Consider the following 23056-nt stretch of genomic DNA (forward strand, 5'->3'; position numbering starts at 1 on the left):
GACGATTTTAAAATGATGGTCTTATGTTAAATACAAAAATACCAATGAAATAAATATTGCATACGTTGATATGCTGTACAAGTGTTTCATGGAGTAACCTCCCATCAACAGGATTAGAACAAAATACATAGGAAGTTCAAGATTAAAAAAAATCATTTACTAGAAGGAAATACTGAAAACCAAAATATATAGAAACAGAAAGCAAAATATATATATATATATATATATATATATATATAAAACATCATTCATATTTGGATTATATATCATATCACAGCTTACTAATACTAAACCACAGCATTGCACATAAATCACAGCCCTATTGTTACTACACTTTTCTATTCTGAGGCCAAATAAAAAAAGATGTATGTTTTCTATTACCCAACCCATCCCATTTTTTCAGCTAAAAACAGTGTACCAAATCTTTTGGTCGTTTTTCAATAAACACCTTTAAGGTCAGAATGTTTCTACCATAGACTAAATATAAAAAATAGTAAATTAACAACATATGTTCCTACTCAATTTTCATAGATGTAACAGGATACACACATATTTTTTTCATTTGGCCTCATATTAAAGTTCTATTCTCTATGAGAACAAGTAGAGGAATTTTTATGGATCACAAACCTAAAACTATTACTACAACTAAACATGTCTACGACAATGCCTTAATTAAAGACAATTTGCTCTACAGTAGTTGAAATTTAAAGAGCCACTGTCTATAAAAGACATATTTCACCTTCTACTATGGACGCTTGTCATACACAGGTTTTATTTTATCTAATGGTACTAATGGTATTTAATATGTAATTTGAGATCAAAAGAGGCTATATTTTTGTATTGTTGAAAGGGAAATAAATGTGTTGTTATACTGAAGCATAATACTTAATAGTGAAATACTGCTTGTTTTCAAAACTTAAAAATACTTTAATCACTCTTACAAATTCCAGTAAACAAAATGTCAATGAAATTATCCTATGAAAAGTAAGTGCCTATTGATCTGAGGGAAATATTTGTAATTAGGTTTCAGATAAAAATGTAACTTATTTATCAGCATAACTGAACACCACTCTGTTAAGTTTTCTACAAGAATAATGACTACAACAAGCAGTCTACTGAACAAATGAACTATAAATAACCTTTATTATTATCAGGCTACAAAAAATGTTAAGTCAAAAGACTAGCAGAAGCATCATCCGAACATACATGTAGATCATTGAATACTTACATAAAACATCTACAAGTGATTTTTTACTTCTGTACTTTGTCTTCAACACAAATAATGACCAAAAAAAAAGATCATTTTAATATTCAAGGAAAATTTTAATCAAAGGTTTCAATATGAAACCAGAACTTGGTGTCCTGAGAACAGTATTTAAATTAATTTTACAAAGAAATTCTGTTTTTCCCCAAGTATTGTCATGACTGATATGATGTAAAAAGATAATTATATGTTTGAAAAAAAGATCATTCAAGCTGAGATAATAAAACAAAAATTAATCAGAAGTCTGCACAAAACTATACACACATAGTACATATAAAACATTCAAACAAAAAAAACTTGTTTGTAAAGTAAACAAAATAATTATGAATAAAATTAACCATCCAAGAAGTTTGCACCAAATTTGCCCTTGGAAAAATAGTAAGTACAAAAAACACATTTCCCACTATCATCAGCACAACTGATAATACATGTACATGTACACGAGAAAAAAACGAACATAAACAGGAGATAGCAGTTTCTAAGTATAGATACATAATTAATGACTGGATAACACTGATTAATATACACAATTCTGATTCTCAAGATAAAATGCTAAGTATGATATTTGACTTTAGAACTAAATTGAGACAACCATTGAGAGAACCTTTGAGGTAAATTTTTTAGGTATGTATAATAAAATGACACTAAACTTACAAGCCATTTAAAAGGCTACAGCATATACAGTTAAACAGTGACCTCCCCTGACAATTAACACTAGGCTATTTGAAATATTAGTATAGAAGCTTAGAATACACTATGAGGATCATGCTACAATTTTAGGTACAAGCCTTTAGAGTTGTGGTATTCCAGTCAGCAATTGGGGGAACACTGTCTAGTTTCTACAATTGTAGGCATGTGGTGGATTTACTTCATTGATTAATCAAAAAATTTAGTATATCAAATATTGCACAATAAAATAAAAAAATATGTTCAAAAGTTACTAAAAAAATAGTGTTTCATGTCAAATTCCAAGTTTTAGAGAAATCCACATTTAAGGATAAAATATTTGAATGAAAAAAATATACAAATACACAATGCATATTTTACAATGTATTCACATGTAGTACTTATCTGCTTCACATATCAAATAATGAGTTGAAAATTAAAAAAAAGAGCACTCAAAAAAAAGGAAGCAATCCTTCCGCACAGACTGAACATTCCAGTAGGTTACCCCCCTTTCAAGTTGACAATAATATTATTTTGTGCACATCTACATGTATGTATGACACCCAAATTTCAAAAAAGATATTCAACAATATTCATTGAGCAGTTGGAGAGTAAGGTATACATGGTAAAGGTAAATGAACAGACAGACAGACAGACAGACAAGGCGATAAATACAACTTGTACATATAGTAGTGTAGAAGTATGCAGTGGTTCATTGATATTTAAAAATGACACTTGAGATGTTAATACATTATCAACCTTTTTTCACATACATTTGAAATCATAAATTTAAAAAAAAAAAACAAGATTTTTTTTTAAATATTAAAAAAAGATAAAAATTGATTGTATGTATCTCTTTCAAAGGACCTTTAAAGCATTTTATTGTAGGATCATTCACCTTTATTCCTTTTAAGAAAGCAGAAAGCTCTATTAAAGCGAGGGAAACAAAAAGTTGTTTGCCAAACACAATAAAAAAGCCAAGGCAAGACTGACATGACTGAGAAAGCAACCCATCTTCCAAACATAAATTATGTATCCATTACAAACCAATGTAAGTAAAAATTAACATGCCAAAATCTGCAATATTACTTTGTAAATTAGTTTACAAATCATAAACCTCACTTACTTACAATGACATACCATGACAACACTACAACAAGACTTCTACAAAAAGTCATATCCCTGCCAATGGGTCAAATTTGGATGACAAATGCATAGAACAAAGTCCTGTAACTTCTGTAAAACATCATTACATGTATACATGTGGTGTCTTTAACCACAAAATTTGAACAAAAAATAAATTCTTGTATCAGTGGAATTCAATCCACTTATAACCTATAATTAATAGACCAATTATAAAGATCATTTTTGTATTTCAGCAGAGGACAATATATAAATATATCATAGTAACCTAATACGGCAAAAAATAATGTATGCCTGTTTCCTGTAACTCAATAATAAGTCATGATAATAGTACAAAGTAAAGTAAAACCACTGTAAACAGAACAGCACTGAATATTTACAGATTCAGAATACAAATACAATTAATATTTATCAATTATGGACTTTTATCAAAGTCAATACATTATATATGGACCTATGCAGATTATTTATCGACCGAGGACAAAGTCCGAGGTCGATATAATCTAAAAGGTCCATATATAACATATTTACCAGTAAAAGTCAATAGTTTATCAATTTCATATATAGATAATGTATTTTGGATATGGACTTGAGTGTTGTTATTTTCCACCATGATTGGCTGACAGTAATTATGGAACAGAACGGTTTATATCAGGATCTAAATTTAGAAGTATAGCATCAATATACATATAAATAGAAACATAGCGTCAATATATTTAAAAATAGAAACAAGGCTTCATGTATGTGGAATATCCTTTGCATCACATGATCAAAATAACCAATGAACAAACAAGACTGTTACACAATATGTAATAAAAAGAAATATTGGTTAAAAGGACAATATTCTAATATTAAGTTTAGAGAGGATTTACTGTAATTTGTTATTACACTTTTACATAATAAGCTTTTTGGCTGGATGTTATGTACATAATAGTGCACAATAGTAAATCATTGGCTGTAAAAACCAGCATATGAACTTTTACAAATTTCCTTGAATTTGAAAAAAAAAAAATGAGCAAAATTTTCTGAATAAAAAATACTTCAATTAATTTTGTTCCAAAATTTTGGTACTATTAATTGCATTAGTACAAAACTGATTGAGATGAACAGCTTTTGACCAGAATTTCAGCTATCAGACCTCAGTCTGCCTGACATCCTCATGACTAACTCTAACTATGACTTGATCCCTGAATGGTCTACTAGTCTGCCATACCTCTTCCCTACTATGATGTAAACTCTCTCTACTAACTCTGGCTGCTTGTCTCAAATCTTCTTTACTCAGTCTAGCTGTCTGCCTTAAATCCTCTTTACTCAATCTAGCGACCTGCCTCAAATCCTCTTTACTTAGACGAGCAGTTTCCTTGTGTAGTTTTACAACTACATGTAAATTTTCTTTGCTTTGTTTTGAAAGTTTTACCTTTTCCATCTTCCTTTTTTGTTCTTTATTCTTTTTTTCCTCACTTCTATACTTCTGTAAAGTTGCTGAATTAGGCAAATTTTCTTTGTTTTCTTTGGTGAGACTTTTTCTCCTCATAAATTTACCAAACATTTGTGGCTTAGAGCTATCTTTGTTAGGGTCTTTAGTCACATCAGTATTTTTAGGTTTCAAGACTGCCCTGGACAGTTTGTTAAAAAAGTTAGTCACTGAAGACCTTTTTTCAGGTCTTTTAGGCTTATCTGACCATGGTTCTGGAGCAATGTTCTCAGAAAATGGCAATTTCACGATAGGGCCTTCTTGTAAAGAAATGTGATGGTCATCCATTTTGTGAGTTTCCTCATACTGCTTGACATCATCACGATCAACAAATTTCCCATGATTCTCTAGGTTTAGAGTAGACAGTGCACACATGCTCTCAGGTTCTACCAAGGGAGCTAACTGTTCCTCCTTCACGGAATGATGATGTTTCATCTCCTCATATTTCATCCATTTTTCAGTGACTAAGATGGAGTCTGTTAGATCACTCCTACTTCTATTGTGTGACGGCTTGTGTTTGACAGTTTGTCGTTTCATCTGTTCTATTCTTAGATTACTCAAAACCTCATTAGATTCTGCTATCTCTATATCTGTCATATTAAGCTTTGCTTGGGGGTTTTCATTCAACATGGCAGCTGCTGCACTACTAAATGGTGGTTGATCTTTTCCTGTACTCTCTCTTCGTAGCTTGTTCTGTTGCCTAGCATTGGCTACTTCCTGTTTAAGCTGCTGAACCTTGTCGACCACTTCCTGTCTGACTTGAGGCTGTTCATCAACTGTCTCTGAGACCTGTTCCTTCTCTATTGTTGGTTCATCCATTAGAATGTCTGCTGCTGAAAAGTAAACAATCATAAAATAAAAATGTGAAAATGCAAAATTCAGGATAATCTCACATAATCCAGGTGTACATAAATAAATTTTGTTTTTTTTCTAAAGACACGAAATAAAGAAATAAGAAAATGTGTTATTGGCAACATTGGATGACTATAATGGCTTTTTCTTTTCAGATCCATGAAAGTGGCACAAACGCAACAAAATTTATCACGATAATGTTAATGTGTATATCAGTTTCATAATGACATGACCGTATCTTTACAGAGTAAAGTTCCAGTCTACACCAAAACCTTAAGTCTGACCCTAAACAAGCATGCACATGGATTCACAGACAGAAAACTATGTTATCCTGACTTGGCGTGAATTTAAGGTTATTCATTCATTTATATGTCATCATGAAAAGATTCATTTCATCATGCAACCATACTTGACCTGATAGCTTTCATTAATTCTAGATTTGCAGTTATTCTTCACCCACATACTGTAATATAAATTTTTCCCATCAGAATTTCTCAGAGTATTATTTTACATTGAAATGATAATGGTACTACCGATCATTTAGATCCCACTTCAACAAAGTATAAATCATTCAGTATTAAAAATATAATCATAAACTTTTACTATTTCATATAAAAGACGAGAGATTATGGCAGAGTAGAAGATTATCTCCCTTACCTGAGCTGACTTTTGGTTTGATCCCAAGTTCTGTAGGTGATAGTATATCCTCCTCTGATACATAGGTACCAGTATGTTGTCTGATCAAACAGGGGCTCTCCACAAAACTTATGTTGCTGAACTCAAAGGGGTCCAGTTCAATCATGTCAGGAGTGTGAACCTCAGATCTGATGACAGGACGGAAATTTCCACGGTGGAGGTCATCCAGTATCTTCTCCAAGACCTTATTTCTATCTTCTAGTATAGATGAACTTGCACCTGTTCAATGAAGAACAAATTTTATATAAGAAGACTTAGAACAAGATCAGTGCTTCAAGTCCCCCGCCTCCAAACAAGAGTGATAATTCATGAAATATTAGTAATGAAAATAAAATTTAATTGCTACAAAGTCCGTTTTAATTTTATTTTGGAAGTAGACTTAGAAAATGTTAAGTCTATGCCCAGGAATACCCAAAAGATTGTTTCATTAATTATGTGTGACTTTGACCTTTGTCCTACAATCAATAGGTGTCTCTCTTACCTCATAAGCTTTCAACTGTGTAAACTTGATGAAAGTCTATAAAGATGTTCAAAAGTTAATAGAGACACCTATTATAGACAGATAGATGGAAGGATGAACGGAGAGCAAAATTCCATACTCCCCTGCTTACCTCATAACCTTTTAACAGTGTTAGTTCATGAAAGCCTACAAAAGCATTTCATTAAGTATGTGTGACCTTGACCAGTGTGTAAGTTTGATAAAAGTCTATGAGGGCTTTCAAAAGTTATGCCTAGAAACCAATTATCAGCTAAAAAATTTTATTTCAATAAGTAACATGTACTAACCCCAAAATCAATAGGTGTCTTTCTTAGCACATAAGCCTTCAATTGTGTAAGTTTGATGAAATTCTATGAAGGCATTCAAAAGGTATGACCTGGAAACCAATTGCAGATAGATGGACTGAAAGCCAAATTCTAAACTTCCCCAGCTTTTGTCACATGTGGGGAACCAAACAATTTGTTCAACATAATGAAAAAAAATTAATCAAACTGATAAAGATTTATAAACACCGCTGGAAAATAGGATTTATATGCTCCATATAAATTACAGACTTCAGGAATAACTCAAGATTGCAAAGCCTCTGTTGTTAAAAGATAGAAAAATACAAACCTGCATCTTTACCAAACTCTAATGCCATCAGCCTGTTCTTAAAGGTACACTTCAGCTGCTCATTTTTCTTCTTTGCCAACAAGGACTGTTTCTGGAAACTAGCATTATCCTGCAGAAAAAGTCAAAACCTACATATGTAGACACCATGTGACATCAGGCATTTATACATGTAGACACCATGTGACATTAGGCATTTATACATGTAGACATCATGTGACATTAGGCATTTATAAAACAGGTCTAGAAAACTTTTTTTTATATGAGACCAACATCTAAAGACTAGGAATAATTCAAATTCAATGTAATTATATTGACTTTACCTTTCTTAACCTGCATACTAAGTTTTCACAGTAACATCTTGATGTTATAAGGCAAACCAAAAATAAAATGTTGACAATCGAAAATAAATATACAAGAAAAAGGGACATAACAACCAAAGTGAAGTAATTAGAATTCAACTTTATAGCAGAAAAAAGCCATGTCAGCATTTAGATTATTTTTTCATATGATACACAATAACTCAGATTCAAATTCTCTCTTCATTCTATATAAACCTGAAATAAGTATACCATTGGACATGACATCGTGACTGATGTTTCTTAGGAAGCAGAATAATTACTCTAAAAATGATCTAGTTTTTACCTTTTTTTGTGGGGCAAATTAGCAATTTATTCTTTGTTTTCCTTTCTTTTTTTGTAATGTTGAAATATACTGTTGTAATATCTGTTTCTTTTTCCTTGTATACTTTGTGCATATTCATTTAATTTCTTCTCTGGTTTAACTTGAAAAAAATAGCTACCACTTTACATAACAATTATTTTTAAGGGGTGAATTCAACCATTTTGTTTCTAAAACCCAACATCATATGGTACAAACAGGAAAGTACCTGCTTACCATTCTTAATTATTTTCTAACAAGTCATACTTACCACTTGACATTTCTTCACTTGTTTGCAAAATTTTTGTATGACCTTGAATGTATTCTCTAGGTCAAAGTTGGTAAAATCTTCACAGAAATAATTGGCTACCTTTTCTGACAAACTTCTTAACTGTAATGTCATAGCTTGTATAACTATCAGCTCTGCTCTTACCGTCTGAAAAATAATATTTATTATGGTCATACGTGTTGTACATAGAAGAAAAATAAGATCACTACAACACAATCATAAAAAGTGAAACATGTCCAGGACTTCATCTTAATTTTGTCCAGTTATAAAATAGAGATATATGCTTATAATGAATTCTTAATATTGAACAAAATTAATTTGTTTTTGATTATTCAAGGCATTTTATTCTAAAAAAAAATTATAATATTTTTAACATTGAAATGATAGTGGTAGAGCCAATGTCATAATCTTGCAGCACTTGGTATATTTTGACAGCACAAAAATTTCATCATTATATACCTCTATAAACTTGTTGAACTTGTCTTTGAGTTTGTGATCAGCTGATTGAAGATGTTGTATAAATCTACACATCTGTTTACTGAACATGTTGATGTCTCTCCTCAGATCATTTAGAGACATGCTGTAATAAAACAAGATTTAAAAAAAGACATAACTCTCAAACTGTTTAGATGCATGATTTTCAGATACTGTAATAAAGATCTGATTCAGGTTGTTTTTGAGACATGCTGTAACAAGCAACTTGTAACCAAAAAAGTTGAATTGCAAAAGTCTCCTAACTCTTAATGCAATATGATCAACTACAAATTGTGACTAATAATCCTACAAAATCCGTCATGTGGTTTCCGAGGAGTTGCATCCACAAGTGTTACATCTTTACTGACGAACAGACACCAGTATTTCTATGTTCCCTTCTGCATAGTGGCAGGGGACAATAAACATAAGATTATCAAAAAGTTTAAAGACACGCTACAAGAAAGATTCTCAGATAATATGGAAAAATGCCATTATAAAACAAGATTTTCTGCTCATTTACAGATCTGCTTTTAGGAATATTCAGTGACATGCTTTACTAAAGACAAAAGATTCTTTGATCATTAAGAGACATAATGTGAAAAAGTTGAGATTCTCCGATTGCTTAAAGACATACTCTGATAAATATAAGATTCTCAGATCATTTAGAAACATAGTACAAAATAAACAAGGTTCTCAGGGATTTTTTTTTTATCATTTACAGACCTGCTGTTCTAAAGACATAAAATTCTCAGACATGCTACATTTGAGAAAGACAAGATTCTCATATCACTTGGGAAAACTCTGTAAGTAAGACAAGATCTTTAAATAATTCGGGAACACACTGTACAAAAGACAAGATTCTCATATCATTTGGGAAAACGCTATAAGTAAGACAAGACCCTTACATAATTCGGGAACACACTGTACAAAAGACAAGATTCTCATATCATTCAGAAACATGCTGTAAGAAAAACAAGATTCTTAGATCATTCGGGGACATGCTGTGAGAAGACAAGATTCTCAGAATATTTAGTCTTGTGTTGTACTAAAAGAGAATCATCCAGTCTTCCATTATGCTGCACTTAACAGCAAATTTAATAGGTCCTCATTACAAACTAAAGTACATACATTTTTAGTATAAAACAAGTATAGTACAATACCTAGCTACTTTATCTAGTGGCTGAAACTCTCCAACAAATTTCAGAAGTGTGTTGTCCAGGTCCTGTGCCATCCTTGTCATAGAATGTAGTAATGATTGGTTGGCTGTTCCAGACTTCACCTCTACCAATCTCTCCAGACTTGACAATTTAAATCCTGATGCTTCTCCCTGAATGTAATCCTGTCAAAGGAAAAACATTAAGGTTCATCTTATATTCATATAAATTGTTTATTATAAACTTCAAAAAGCAAAAATTCATTTTTATTTGAAAGTATTGAGTCTATTTGAATCTGTCATTAATGAAGCTGAGCTGTGTAGTTTATGCAAAGATGCCACAATATAAATATTCTAAGGTTTCCAATTCCAAGTTTGTCAAGTTCCTGCTTTCTGTTAATATTAAGTCTTCAATGTACTCTTGTGTTTTGATTTTTTGAAAATTAATTAATGTCACATTTGGTTCGATTAAGTTCATGATAGAACAATATTTCAACAATCATAGGATAATTAACCAAATATCAACATGCTTTTGCCTGTCACAAAAAATACATATCAACCTCGAGATCCATTCCTTACATGGTTGAGAAAGTTCCCAGCATTGAGCAAGAATTGGAAGAATTCTTTAAGATGTTGGTTTTCCAGGATAACTTTACTGACATCGACCATTGTATTGAGTGAAGACTTTAAATTCTTCATACTCTTGTTGTACTCAGCCATCATCAGATGACCTTCAATCAGGATTTCAAAGTCAGGGATATCAGCCAATAGTAGAACAAACTGTTCAGCTACACCTAGCTCTAGTCGTCGACCTTCATAGCCCAACAGCATAGTAATCTGATTAAAAATATCAGAAGACGCTTGGTTTTAGTAAAAAATGGTAAATTAATTAAATGACTGGTATAAAGAATCTAACACCATATCAGTAAGAAATTATATTTCTCTAAATGAAACAGTTGAAATCTGAAATAACAATACTTGAGGATCTGCTGAGAAAATTATACAAAGCTAAACCCCTAAAGTGAAGAGATGTTGTTTCTCATCAGTTGCTATATAAGAACCACCAATCTGTACCTCTAATACATGTATATAATTCAAAGTTGTCAATCTCAATAACAGACCTCATTTATCAAGTAAAAAAAACACTATGCAGATATTGGCAAATTTTGATGTTAACTTACAGTAAAAAAAATACAATTTAAAAATCAGAATTTTGCATTAAGGCAGAAGAAAATAAGATTGGATTAAATGGTGACCTTGCAAAAAAAGACAACTATCACCTTCTAGGGATAATAAGAATCTAACATCTGTACCAGTACAAGATTTAATTGTTCTATAAGAAAGCTCCACTGAGTAAGAGTAGTATTATATCTTACACAAAGTGTCTCAATCTTGTGTGAGAAAAGCTGACTTTTGATTCTTTTTTTTCACTTTGAGTTTGATTTCCAATTAAATGTTTGAATTGAAATGACCTACATTTAACAGCTGATCATGATGTATTAATGTGGCCAGTGATATGTCACAACCAGGTGTAAAATATGAATTACTGGATATAAAAAAAATGTGAGAAATAATCAGTCATTGGTTATTATCAATAAAATTATTATTTCAAAAGATTTTTCAAACACATGTCGGTAAGATATGATCATTCACTAACTCTTTATTTAATTGCATTTTTTACATGAAAATGCATATGTTCTGTCCCAATCTGTGGGTGAGATAAGAAAATCCCACACAGCTATTAATAGGAATTTCGTCTCTTTTTTAAAAAATTGTTCTGAATTGTTTTGAAGAGAAAAACATCTTAAATTAACATATTTCTACCTCCTCTTTCTCTGGTAAGACTTTGACGAGGTACTGTAGTGTAGGTAAGGAGATGTCTGTGTCACCCTCATGTTCTAACTCTAAATTCTGTATCAGTTCTTCAGGTCCTATCTCCATCCTACTGAGGAACAAGTTAATGTTTCTTCTTGTGGTCGAGTTCAACAGCAATATCTACAAAGAGTACACCACAGAGTAATATTACGAATTAATAAAAATCATGTATCTAAATTAAGAATTCACATGGAAAGTTACTCTTGATCAAACTAGTGTTTTCTATGAATACTAATTTAAGACAAATGTCAAAGACTGAAGACGTAGTAATAATCTTCGTGTGTCTTATATGACAACATTAATAGAAGTGCAAGCAGTAAAAAAAGAAGTGTATGAAACACTCAATATGAAAAATTGATAGATGATTAATGTGAACTGAATAGACTAATTCTGTAAAAAAAGTATTTTGATTCAAACCTCAGTTTGTTCCTGTGGTGTATGGTCTGAAGACTGGAACATCCTCTCTAGCTGATTAAAGTCTGGTAACACCCTCTTACTGACTGCTGTTGTAGTCCATATACACTCACCAAACTTATCTAAAATTGTACAACAGCAGAATAGAGGTTTGGACAAATGTCAATTTTGCAATGTTTTCTCCAATGATTACAACAGTGATATGTATGAAATCAGTATAAAACTGAATAACCATGGTATTTCAACTTTTGTGAGGTCACTATTCAAACATACAAGGTCTCACTAGGTTTGTTTTCATTGATCATCACTAATTCTATTTCCATTTTGTCTGGTATGTCGTCCAAGACAAACCACTTGGCAGAAACCAATACAATCGATAAACAGCTGATCTGTGTAACATGTGTAATTAAACAGAAACTTCATATCCAGTGTTTTTTTCCAAATATTTATGATACACATAGCTTATTAATTTTTTTTGGAGAAATTGGGAAACTTCCATCAGGGAAGCAGCCTTATTATAGAGATAAGAACAAAACACACACACTTTAGAAATAAATCATTGTTTTATTACAAGCTGGAAATTTATGTCACAATACTATACACCATGCAACAGCAATAAATGTCTGTGGTAAAAAAAATGATAAGATGGAGTTTCCTAATTTATTTAGATTCTAATTGGACTAGTTTTTGTATTTTTTAAATGACACAGCCTATGTGTTGCACTATATGGCAGCCATTATGGAGCAAAATTCAGATTTGACATCAGTAAAATTGGGTAAAATTTATCTGTTCCTAGAAAAAAGCCTATGTTTTTCAAAGTTTTACCATAACAGTGGTCTAAGGATCTTTGAAGTATGCATGCCACGTAAAAATGGTGTTTTAATCAGTAGACAATTTCTTGCTTGTAGATATTATTACTTACCAACACATTCATCAGGTACTTTTACCCATTGACAACTTTTCATTTTCTTCTTCGGTTTAGGAACATGTCGTTTCTGTATCCTATACCTCCTCTGTAATGCTGACTTATTAGTGGGTGTATCTGTACCCATTTCCCTGGCCTCTAGGAACATATTGTCATATTGTGATTGGTCCATATATTCCATCATCTCTGCTACCTTGTTAAACTGCTGGGAGATGGCCTCTTTAGTGTGTGTCAATTCTACCCCAGTATCATTTTCTGTAATATTAGGTTGGTAAATACATATAGGCTGTTGGGCAGCAGCGACAGCAGTTTTCACCTGGAAGTTTTTGATGTACTCAATACTTCTGCGAAGTGACTCTGGCAGGGTAACAAGGGCTGTTTCTGGCACATCACAAGTGTTAGGAATGAGATGGGTGTCACAGGAATGAACTGTCTGATGAACTAAGTTGTCTATTGTTTTCCATATCTTCAAGCTGCAAATACATTATTTAAAATTCAAATTAATATTTTGAAAAAAAAACAACAGCAACAAAACAATAGGCTCCCAGGAGCCTGAATGGCCCACCTGGTTGAATTTTGCTTTCAAGGGCAATAAATTTAACAGGCAGTTGTCCATCAATTTTGACTCAAGAAGTCTGTGGTAGGACTTATCACAAGGATCATTTCAACAAGTGAAAGTTTCTTTTAATCTATCATAGTTTTCAAGATATTGACTGAAAACTAAAAATAACATCTTTTCCCCTTTCAAGGGCAATAACTCTTAAAAGGAGTTTTACTGAAACTTTTATCCCTGAAGACTTTTGTAGTCCTAATAATAAGGATCAATTCAGCTTTTGAAAGAATTTGGCTAACCTTAACAGTTTTGGAGATATTTGCGAATAAGTACTGTCTGACCCCTATGTTCTATTTTTAAAAACAGTGGCCACGTTTTTCAACCGATCAAAAATCCCCACATCAGTTCTATGCAAGATACCCTGAGGAACATTCATACCAAATTTGGTTCCAATTCGTCCAGCAGTGTCAGAGGAGAAGAGTTTTGATAAATTGTAAACGACAACGGATGAGGATGACGGTCGCCAAGTGATGGCAATAGCTCACATGGCCTTTGGCCAGGTGAGCTAAAAATGCTAATCTCACACGACAGAAAATAAATTTCAATGAATCTCAACCTTTGTCATTACTGTTTTTGTTGTTGGAAAATTGGTCTTTAATTTTCTGATAAACGTACATTTATGCTGAAGTTATGATTATCATTCCTTGATTATTTTACCACAATATTTCTATGTAGAGATCATTTAAATGATGTTGAAGCCTAAACAGTCTGATTTTCATCTTGATCTGTACAGTTACAATAGAACCTATAAATGTGGTTTATACTGGGAAATTTTCTTTTTGTCCTTTTTTTTATTTTCCTTATTTGTTTGAAAGGGAAGTTTATTGCTTTTTTTTCAACTCCTTTCAAAAACCTTCTTTCCACTATACACCTCTATCATAACATTTGAAACTTGTGATATCATCTTAGGAATAGAAAAACCTTACGCATTCTTACTGTATACAGTTTCAATAGACAGTAAATCCTGGAGGATGTTTACAAATGACACCATCTTAGATGTTCCAAATATCTGGAAATAAAAAAATTCTATTACAAAAGTAAAATGATTATTTATTCATAAAGTGTCCTTTAAAAAGGGAGATTGGTGATGTGTGATAAAAAAACTCTTACTGCAGGGATATGATTTTTCAGTGGATTCAGATTTGCGCATTTACAAATTGATATTTAACTGTTACAATAATCCACTGGTCAATTGACAAAACATAACTCAAACTAAAAGGAATAACTCATTCTTGACACTAAGTAATTTTAAAATCTTTGGAGAGTAATTTAAAGAAGTTTGGGCACTATTATCATACTCAACTTCATATACCCATGTATAGAGGGCACCCATCTGTAGTGCTATACATTTCTGAGAACATTCTTATTGCCATAATAAAATACTTGCTGGCTTAAACCTTGGTATAATACCTTGCTCTGAATAGAATCAATCAGATCTTCTGGACTGTTAAAGTCTATATTGGTCTCTTGGCTCAGTATCTCTTCATCCTCATGTTTCTTGTCATGGAATACCTAAATATACAATAAAAATCAACTAAATATACAAATCTGGATTGAAGCAATCCAAATAATCAGTTTATAGCATTCTGTTTGGGTGGTTATCCTCGAGCAAACAAGGATATTTTTGTATAGATCGGTTGGTACTGTGACATTAATATTGATTGGTCTTCTATTTAAATAGTCCAAAACAAAACAAAAATGATCAAGAATATGAATGAAATAAAATTTGGATTGACACCATTAGAAATTGAATTATCAGTAATGATTCAATTTTTGAACAGGTTTTGAGAAATAATTTGGATGGGGCCATTTCATATTTTTTATTAACTGCCTTGTGGTAATTAATTCATATCACCTGTTAAAAAATTTAAGAATTCCATAAGTACAATTCTAATTCATGTGCATTGATTAATTACATGCAAATTAACAATATTTTTCAAAATATTAACTGCAGGATCACCTTTTTTTATAGGAAGAAAGAGTAATCAAGGGAACCAACATTCTAGCGGAAATCAAAAGAATGTAATCCAGGGACAAAGACCACCACACATGGGAAACAGACATACACAACAAAGAACATAAAGTAACCAAAATATATACAAAGTAACAAAAGTAAATGAGCAACTCAGACTCCACTAAAAAGTTGGAGCATGGACCAGATGCACCGGTAGGGTAAGCATCCTCTGCTTTTCTAGAAACACACAAAGAAATCTGTCAAAGACTAATCAAAGATCCATCAGGTTAACTTCAAACCAAAATCAGCCTCATTGAAATCAGGATATGTACATTGTACTAATTGCAAAGCATCACATTTGACCACTTTTATATTATATTTTTGGACAGACAGTATTATATTTTGATATTATCAACAATAACAACTTTCAAATGTTTGTTTTAAACTAATAGCAAACCTCTAATTGAAGATGTAGGTCATCATCTGCTTCCTCCTTCCTCAGGAAACTAAGAATATCCAATAACTGCAATCCTAAAACAGTATATTCAATTTTCAGGTAATTGATTCAAATGATAGTATTACCAATATAAACTCCTAAAGCATGTGTGATTTTTTTTTTATTTTATCCTATCATTAGTACACATATATCCTTCTTCAAACAAATCCAAGCATAAATTTGCCTTTACAAAAAGCTTGCTGTGAATTTGTGCAGGGCTAAAGTTCATTTTATAAGGTAGTTAAATTGATTATTGTTGATTAAACTGAAGACACAAACAATGCAAGGAACACCAAAAGGACAATTTATGATAAAAACAAATGGCACAACATTCAGCTGTTTACCTTTGAAAATTCTCCTTTCAACAACAAAGGTCAGTTGGTCAACCATCATCTTAGTTTGACTGTTTAACATGATATATTGCATAATCACTTTCAATAGACAAACTTCTTCCTAACACTGATTGGTCAATTTCAGAAACAAGTTTGATTTTTTCCCAGCAGTTTGATTGATTGATTGATTGTTGGGATTTAATGCCCGAACAGCAATATTTCAGCTATATTCAAGCGACGAACATGAAATGGATGATAAAAGGAACATGAACTAATGATGAAAAGAAAAATGAGATGGGACAAAAGGATAATGGGGTCGACAAATTTTGATTGCCATTGGAAATAGGGAGAGGAGGGTAGGGTCAGGCAATTTAGCCTCATGCGGCGGAGCCCTATGGTTCCTAGTCCGGGAGAATACCACAGACAGGTTCTTAAACGTGGCATCTTTCCCAACACGTCGCACCACTATGGTTTGCAGTCAGGTTTTCCATATTATGGCCCAACAACCCCAGCATGTAACATGCCAGGGTTACCCTATTCCACCACCTGGGGCATGCAATCCAGTTGCTCTATAGACAGAGCATCCCAGCCCCCGGCCAGGGTTCTGATCACTATTTGATCCCCTTTAAGACAAGCTTAGCACTGCTGTGGGCCTATGCTTTTGACAACCAAACCCGCACAGGGCTCCCAGATTGAACATATATTTTCAAAGTGAATCTGTTATACATATTTTAAAACAAAAATCAGGGAAAAATACAGACAATCTTACAAAATTGTAAACAGCTCTGCACAACAACTAAAATTCAGTTGTTGAACAAATCATTTAAGACAAAATCTGAGTATACATTAAAAGACACATAAAACTTCACACAATATTTTACCAATAAATTCATTTCGGATCCTATTTCTTTCTACAGTATCTGGTGTAGTGTTGATGATACAATTGATCAGGGTCATCAGCGCTGTTTTATGCTGGACCGTTTCTGCAGTCTTTAAATCATTCACAATGACACTGAATCTATTGGTTTGGTCCATTTCTTTCTGTATTGAAGTTATAATTGTAAACTAAAATGTTTTCTTGGTAAATGTACATGCAGTGATATTTATAAAAAATAGCCAAAAAATTTTAAAAAATAATTTTGAATGGCCTGCATAAAAACATAATACGCTTGGAAACTTTACTACAACTTAAGCTGATTAATGAATGACTGTTGTATTTTTCCTATATTTGAAGAAATAATTTCAATTCACGACAATTTCACGGTGCACACATGCAAAGCAGGCAATTTTCAACTCTGCACTACAAGCATTTTCCATGAGATGATCAACAATGTATTTATGCAATCAGTGTGTAATTTCTAATCATGCCTCAATTACAAAACGTAAATTTTTAACAAATGGTTACCTTGAAGTAGTTGAGGGCATTCAAAACACTCTGGTAGCCAAGATTGTTAAACACACATATTGCTGAGAGCATCTCTATCACATGCTTTCTAGGCAAGGTGTTTCCAATGTTCAAAGCTGAAAAATATATTTGAGAAAACTTGACATGCTACATGTAGTACCTCCTTAAGTCATGTCAGTGTCCCCCACTACCCAGGATCTTAGGATAGCGCTGTATTCAGTGCATGTGACACAACATTAATAGATCCCATGTTGTAAAGTGCCACTTCGTATTTTATAAATAACTTCAAAATTATCTGTGTATTCAAAATATACTTTGCTGTTTATGTTTACAAGAATTGTTCATAGGTAAATAGTTTACCATTGCACTTTAAAGTAATTTTCAGTTTAATATTGTTTTTTTTTCTTTTTTCATATTTTACACAAATATTATGATAATTCTTAATATGGATTTCCCTTTATTGATACAAACCCAGGGTTCTTCATTGCTGTTTAACCTGTAAATTTTTGCAGACTCATTGGAAATTACAGTTTTTCATTTGTTTTGGGGCCTGTTTTGAATGAGATATTCAACTGATTAAGAGCATCCTCTTTAAACCCTTTTCCGAGTCTTTCTAACTTTCAATATATTTATAGATTTAGAATAATGAAACAGGTACATGTACTAGACTACTCTGGTCTTAAAATTCTTGTTGCCAAAATGTTCAGGAAGTCAGTAGTGTGAAGGTAACAACATAGTTACCAGGAAAAAACATCAATCTTATCCTTGTTATTAAAGGTTGACACACTAAAGTTCTTTTGTTTTGTTTGTTTGTTTTTTAATTATTATGACATAATGAAGTTTATTTATTAACTTTCATCACATCAGTGGTACATTTTTTAGACATGGGGAATTTTACATTTAATCTATTTCTTAATTGATTTTCCTGCCAAACACCATGTGTGGATGATACACAAGAACATGGCAGTGTAAAGAAAGGACAGCCATTTCTTTTTTTTTCAAAATGTTTAAGAAGTATTATATGGAATAAATATTGTTTGGAAATTTAATACATTCTAATCAGTTTCTAAATGTTCAAAACATTTTGTGAATGTGCAACATTCAACCTTGCATTTATAATAGCCATGTGCTTTCGGTCAGGGTTGAGCTACCTTTGACCATAGTCAGTTTTGATTGGTTCACTACAGATATTTGTATTTGATTGACACCTTCCTTTATGGCCCATAATTCCTAAACAGTTCAAGTCTCAACCCCAAGTCTATCCCAGGCTTTCTTTGTGATATTGGACCTTGATCCATTCACTTATACCCAAGTTATTGTCAACATGGTCAGAATATGAAATGTCTGTTGATGATGACAGCATGATACCATTATACAGCTGCAATTGTTTTGGTTTCATATAATCATGTGTATGTGGTGTAAAATTTAACTTTTGAATAAACTACTATGTAGCATAAATAAAAAATTAAGATTTTTTTCAAATGAAATCTTGTTTTAAAACTGTCTTGCTACATAGAACATGTAAACAATTAAAATTACCTAGAGAAAGTTTTGGAGTGTACATATCATGCCTAACCATAAAGTCCAACCCTGTATTGGTGTTCAGTATAGCTCTGATACATGCTATACAGTCAAGCTGGTGAATAGCATCAGAGAAACTGGTAAATCCTTTTGCAGTCATCTGGATTAGTGAGTCCAGCAAGCTTTCAAGGCCATCCAGCTCTAAAAATTCCTGTAGCCAGGCATCAGTACTTGACTCGAGGCATGTTCTAAGGGCATAAAACATCTGAACAGATGGAGAACTGTGTGACAAAGTGATGCATTTCTCAGGTGAAGCCTTCTTCATCATCACTTCTAGTTCTGTCATTGAGGCATCACCTTTCACATCATGTACTTGTATCTGCACAGCCATATTTACAATTCCTACAGTGATAACAATGATAATGCAAGAATCATTTGTGGGTCTCAACACTTGTGGGAAGTACACACACTGGTGTCCAACATGGCCACTACCTTGTTATCATGGGTAAGAATAACGAAACTGGAAGCCCAAGGTCATAAATTCCTCACAAATCTGGAAAGTTAAATTGTTTAACTATTTAGTGGGAAGACCCATGGCAAAATGGGTCGGTTGGCTAGCAGGAAACAAGACTATTATTTTTTGCCTGATATATTTTGATTGAAAATGTTCCCAAATGTATGAGTCTACCCTATTTTTCAGTTGTCCATGCTTTTGTTTTGGGACAGAGATTTGATTTTCACTACTGGTTTGTCGCCTAATAGTCATTGGTCATAAACAAAAGCTACAATCAATAGCTCTAAAGTTGTTCTTACTGTAATAGTGGTTAACTTGTTACTTTAACCTGAAAGTAAGCTCACCTGTTAAATCACCAGACAGATATGTATGAATCTTTTGACATTCACCTAATTTTTAAAAATTTTTCAATGGGAGTAGAAGGAATGGACACCACCTCTGAAAATAATTTTACTGTACCGGCTGGACATTCACATGTAAAAATGTATGCCTGTTAACCATGATACTATTTGAAACATTTTAAAAAATAAATATGTTAATGCAAATCATGGGTTGCCACAAAGCAAAATGAAAATTAGCCTCCTATAGACAATTTTCACATTCACTTATGTTCCGGAAAAGTTCTTCAGTTATATTTAGTCAAATGAGGTCAACGGGTGTAAGATTGAGATACAATACAAAAGGAGCCAGGAAAACAGAAACTTGATTTGATTAGTAATAAAAAAATTTAAATGATACATGTACTAATGTAATATATATGCATGTATTATAAAGTGTTTCAGATAGTTTTACATGTATTGTAAGTACAGAGACATGTTTCCACATCACTATTACTGTTCCTGTAGTCTTCAGATCCAATATCCCTTCAAAGTCTAGTTAAAATTTTAAACCAGTTTTTGCTAGATCCTGTGTAAATAGTGAATGTTAAAGTCACCAACTGGTCAAGGAATAATTCTTGCCTACCAATTTTTTTGTCCTCTTCTGTTAGGCCAAAAAAAATACATGTGTGTTTACTGTCACATGCTGAAAAAAAATAAGGGGTAGGTTTTTTTTTGTTTTTGTTTTTTTTTTGGGGGGGGGGGGGTACAATGGTAGTTTCTTGACTAATAAGCTTCATAGAGAGAAACAGAAGACACGCTTGTCTATCTGCTAGTTTTCTTTTTAAATTGCTGGTACTGGAGGCCGCCATTGTTGTTTAATACGATAAATACTGGTACCGGTAACGGAAAAGACAGAAATTTCCAGAATTTCAGAAAATTGCCGATAAAAAAAGTTAGGTTTGTGGTGATAAAATTAATGTTGGTCGGTCGACCGTAAACAAACACATTTTTTTTTGCCCTAAACAAGTTCATGCCCAAAATTTTAGAAAAAAAGGTCATAGAGATTGCTTGTACTTTGCTCTAAAAAATGAATGATAATACATGTACAATGATTTTCATTGAGGAATTAAATTTTGGAGAGATTGCTTGTACTTTGCTCTCAAAAATGAGCGATAATACATGTACATGTACATTGATTTTCATTGAGGAATTAAATTTTGGTGAGCAGTTGCGAGAATTGATTGTCTTGAAAACAGAGATCTACTCTGTGACTCTGATCTAGTCCAAATTAATATGCCTCCTTGTGAGGCTAATTTTTATTTTGCTTGGTAGTGAGGCATAAACACTAGATTACAAAAATGCATCCATGAACGTCTAGTCCGAATTTCCTCTGACCCTGCAACCCTCCTCTTTGTTATCTGGATATTGATATTTCGGGTTGGGGTCAGAACGGTGTGCCATACAAAAAGTTGGAGTCGAACTAGGTAGGTGTGACATGCACAATTTCAACTTCAAAGTCGTTACAAGTGGTTGAAGGGTGATACTCTGCGGTACCGCTAAATCTCCAACTTTTTGTATGGTATATCGTTCTGACCCCAACCCGACATGTCAATATCCAAATAAAAAATAGGAGGGTTGCAGGGTCAGAGGAAATTCGGACTAGTGAAGTCATGATTGTCTGACCAATATTATTATTCAGGTCATGTATATATATAGTCAAGTGCGGTAATTACTGTTTTGTAAATTTAGAAGAACTTTATGTGACTTCTATTGTAAACAATTTCAATAACTGTAAAAAAAGGTCTATTCCAATGTCAAATTAAAAAAAAAGACAACTTTGATACTGATAGCAAAAAAAAAAAAAATTTCAATCTCAAGGGCTTGTGTACAATGAGTACTTTAGATCGCCAGTCACATCCTCTCTCTCCGTGAAAGGAGAAAGAGAGGGTGTGACTGGTGATCTAAAAGTACTCACTGTACACAAGCCCCTGTGCTTGAGTTTTAATCGCATGTCTTAACTTAAGAAAAATATGATTGGTTACCTTAATCGGTATCTCAAAACAAAAATTGTTGGTCTCGCACACCTTGCATGTCTGCAGTTACACAGGTGTACGGCGGCAATCAAATGATCAAGTCACTTATCAGATCATGACTCACGATTGTTGACACTTCGATGATTCAAAAACCGCGGCTAATTTTCATTTACGTTTGTCGTTATGACTCAATTTTAATTGTAAACTTGAAGAAACTTTCATAATAATTAAATACTATTAACCAGAAAGAGAAAAGATGGAATAAAATGACGACCAATATGATGCAATGATTTTTGTTCGATAAAAAAAAACGACATCAAATGTTCGAATTCCGGCATGTAAACAAACAAACCACGTGCAATGTCAATTTTTTAAGTAGTTCCCACAATCTTTCACTGTCCTGTCAGCATTTTCAGATAACAGCAGACAAATTACTGAGAACAAAGTATTTTGAAAAGCTACTGAAAGGCAAAAAATTAACTCTAGATCAAAAAAGAAAAAGTCATGTACATGACATACAGTAATCAGTATAGGAATTAATTGCATTTTTTTTTTGACAATGACTTTATCACGGTTCATATAAGGCAAGCTTCCTTAAGGGGTTTTCATGGCTTGAGACCATTATGGGCCCATAAGATAGGCCAACGGCCCATTTTATATAGGCAGTGCCAGTGGCTGCTCGTCCACACATTCATGGGCGGAGAGGCTCTATGGGCTAATCATCCACACAACCAGTTTGAGTCAGTATATATATAACACATGAAATTGTGACGGAAATGCTTCATAAAATATCAAAAGGACAAGTGGGTTGGACCAAGTTTTTTACATAATAGGAGTATATGTATGAGAATTCAATTCTTTCTTTAATCCTTCCC

The 23056-nt window shown here is 32.7% G+C and overlaps 1 protein-coding gene across 1 annotated transcript; it reads right to left on the bottom strand.

Annotated features, from left to right (window-relative positions):
* Window positions 1-234: 234 nt before the first annotated feature.
* LOC148604601 (inverted formin-2-like) lies at window positions 235-22328 on the bottom strand. The gene is made up of 17 exons (XM_088549350.1): window positions 22191-22328; window positions 19333-19716; window positions 17794-17909; window positions 17270-17429; window positions 16018-16091; window positions 15017-15118; window positions 14533-14615; window positions 12991-13466; window positions 12072-12190; window positions 11604-11774; window positions 10359-10616; window positions 9787-9965; window positions 8612-8732; window positions 8135-8299; window positions 7207-7315; window positions 6057-6314; window positions 235-5380 (listed from the first exon to the last, which is right to left on the bottom strand). The coding sequence occupies exons 2-17, from the start codon at window positions 19703-19705 to the stop codon at window positions 4206-4208; spliced, it is 3939 nt and encodes a 1312-aa protein (XP_088405476.1). The 5' UTR covers window positions 19706-19716; window positions 22191-22328; the 3' UTR covers window positions 235-4205.
* Window positions 22329-23056: the final 728 nt, after the last annotated feature.

Source organism: Perna viridis, chromosome 10, assembly GCF_037379345.1.
Source record: "Perna viridis isolate PV_CMFRI_1.1 ecotype Kerala chromosome 10, ASM3737934v1, whole genome shotgun sequence".
Classification (NCBI taxonomy): Eukaryota; Metazoa; Mollusca; class Bivalvia; order Mytilida; family Mytilidae; genus Perna; species Perna viridis.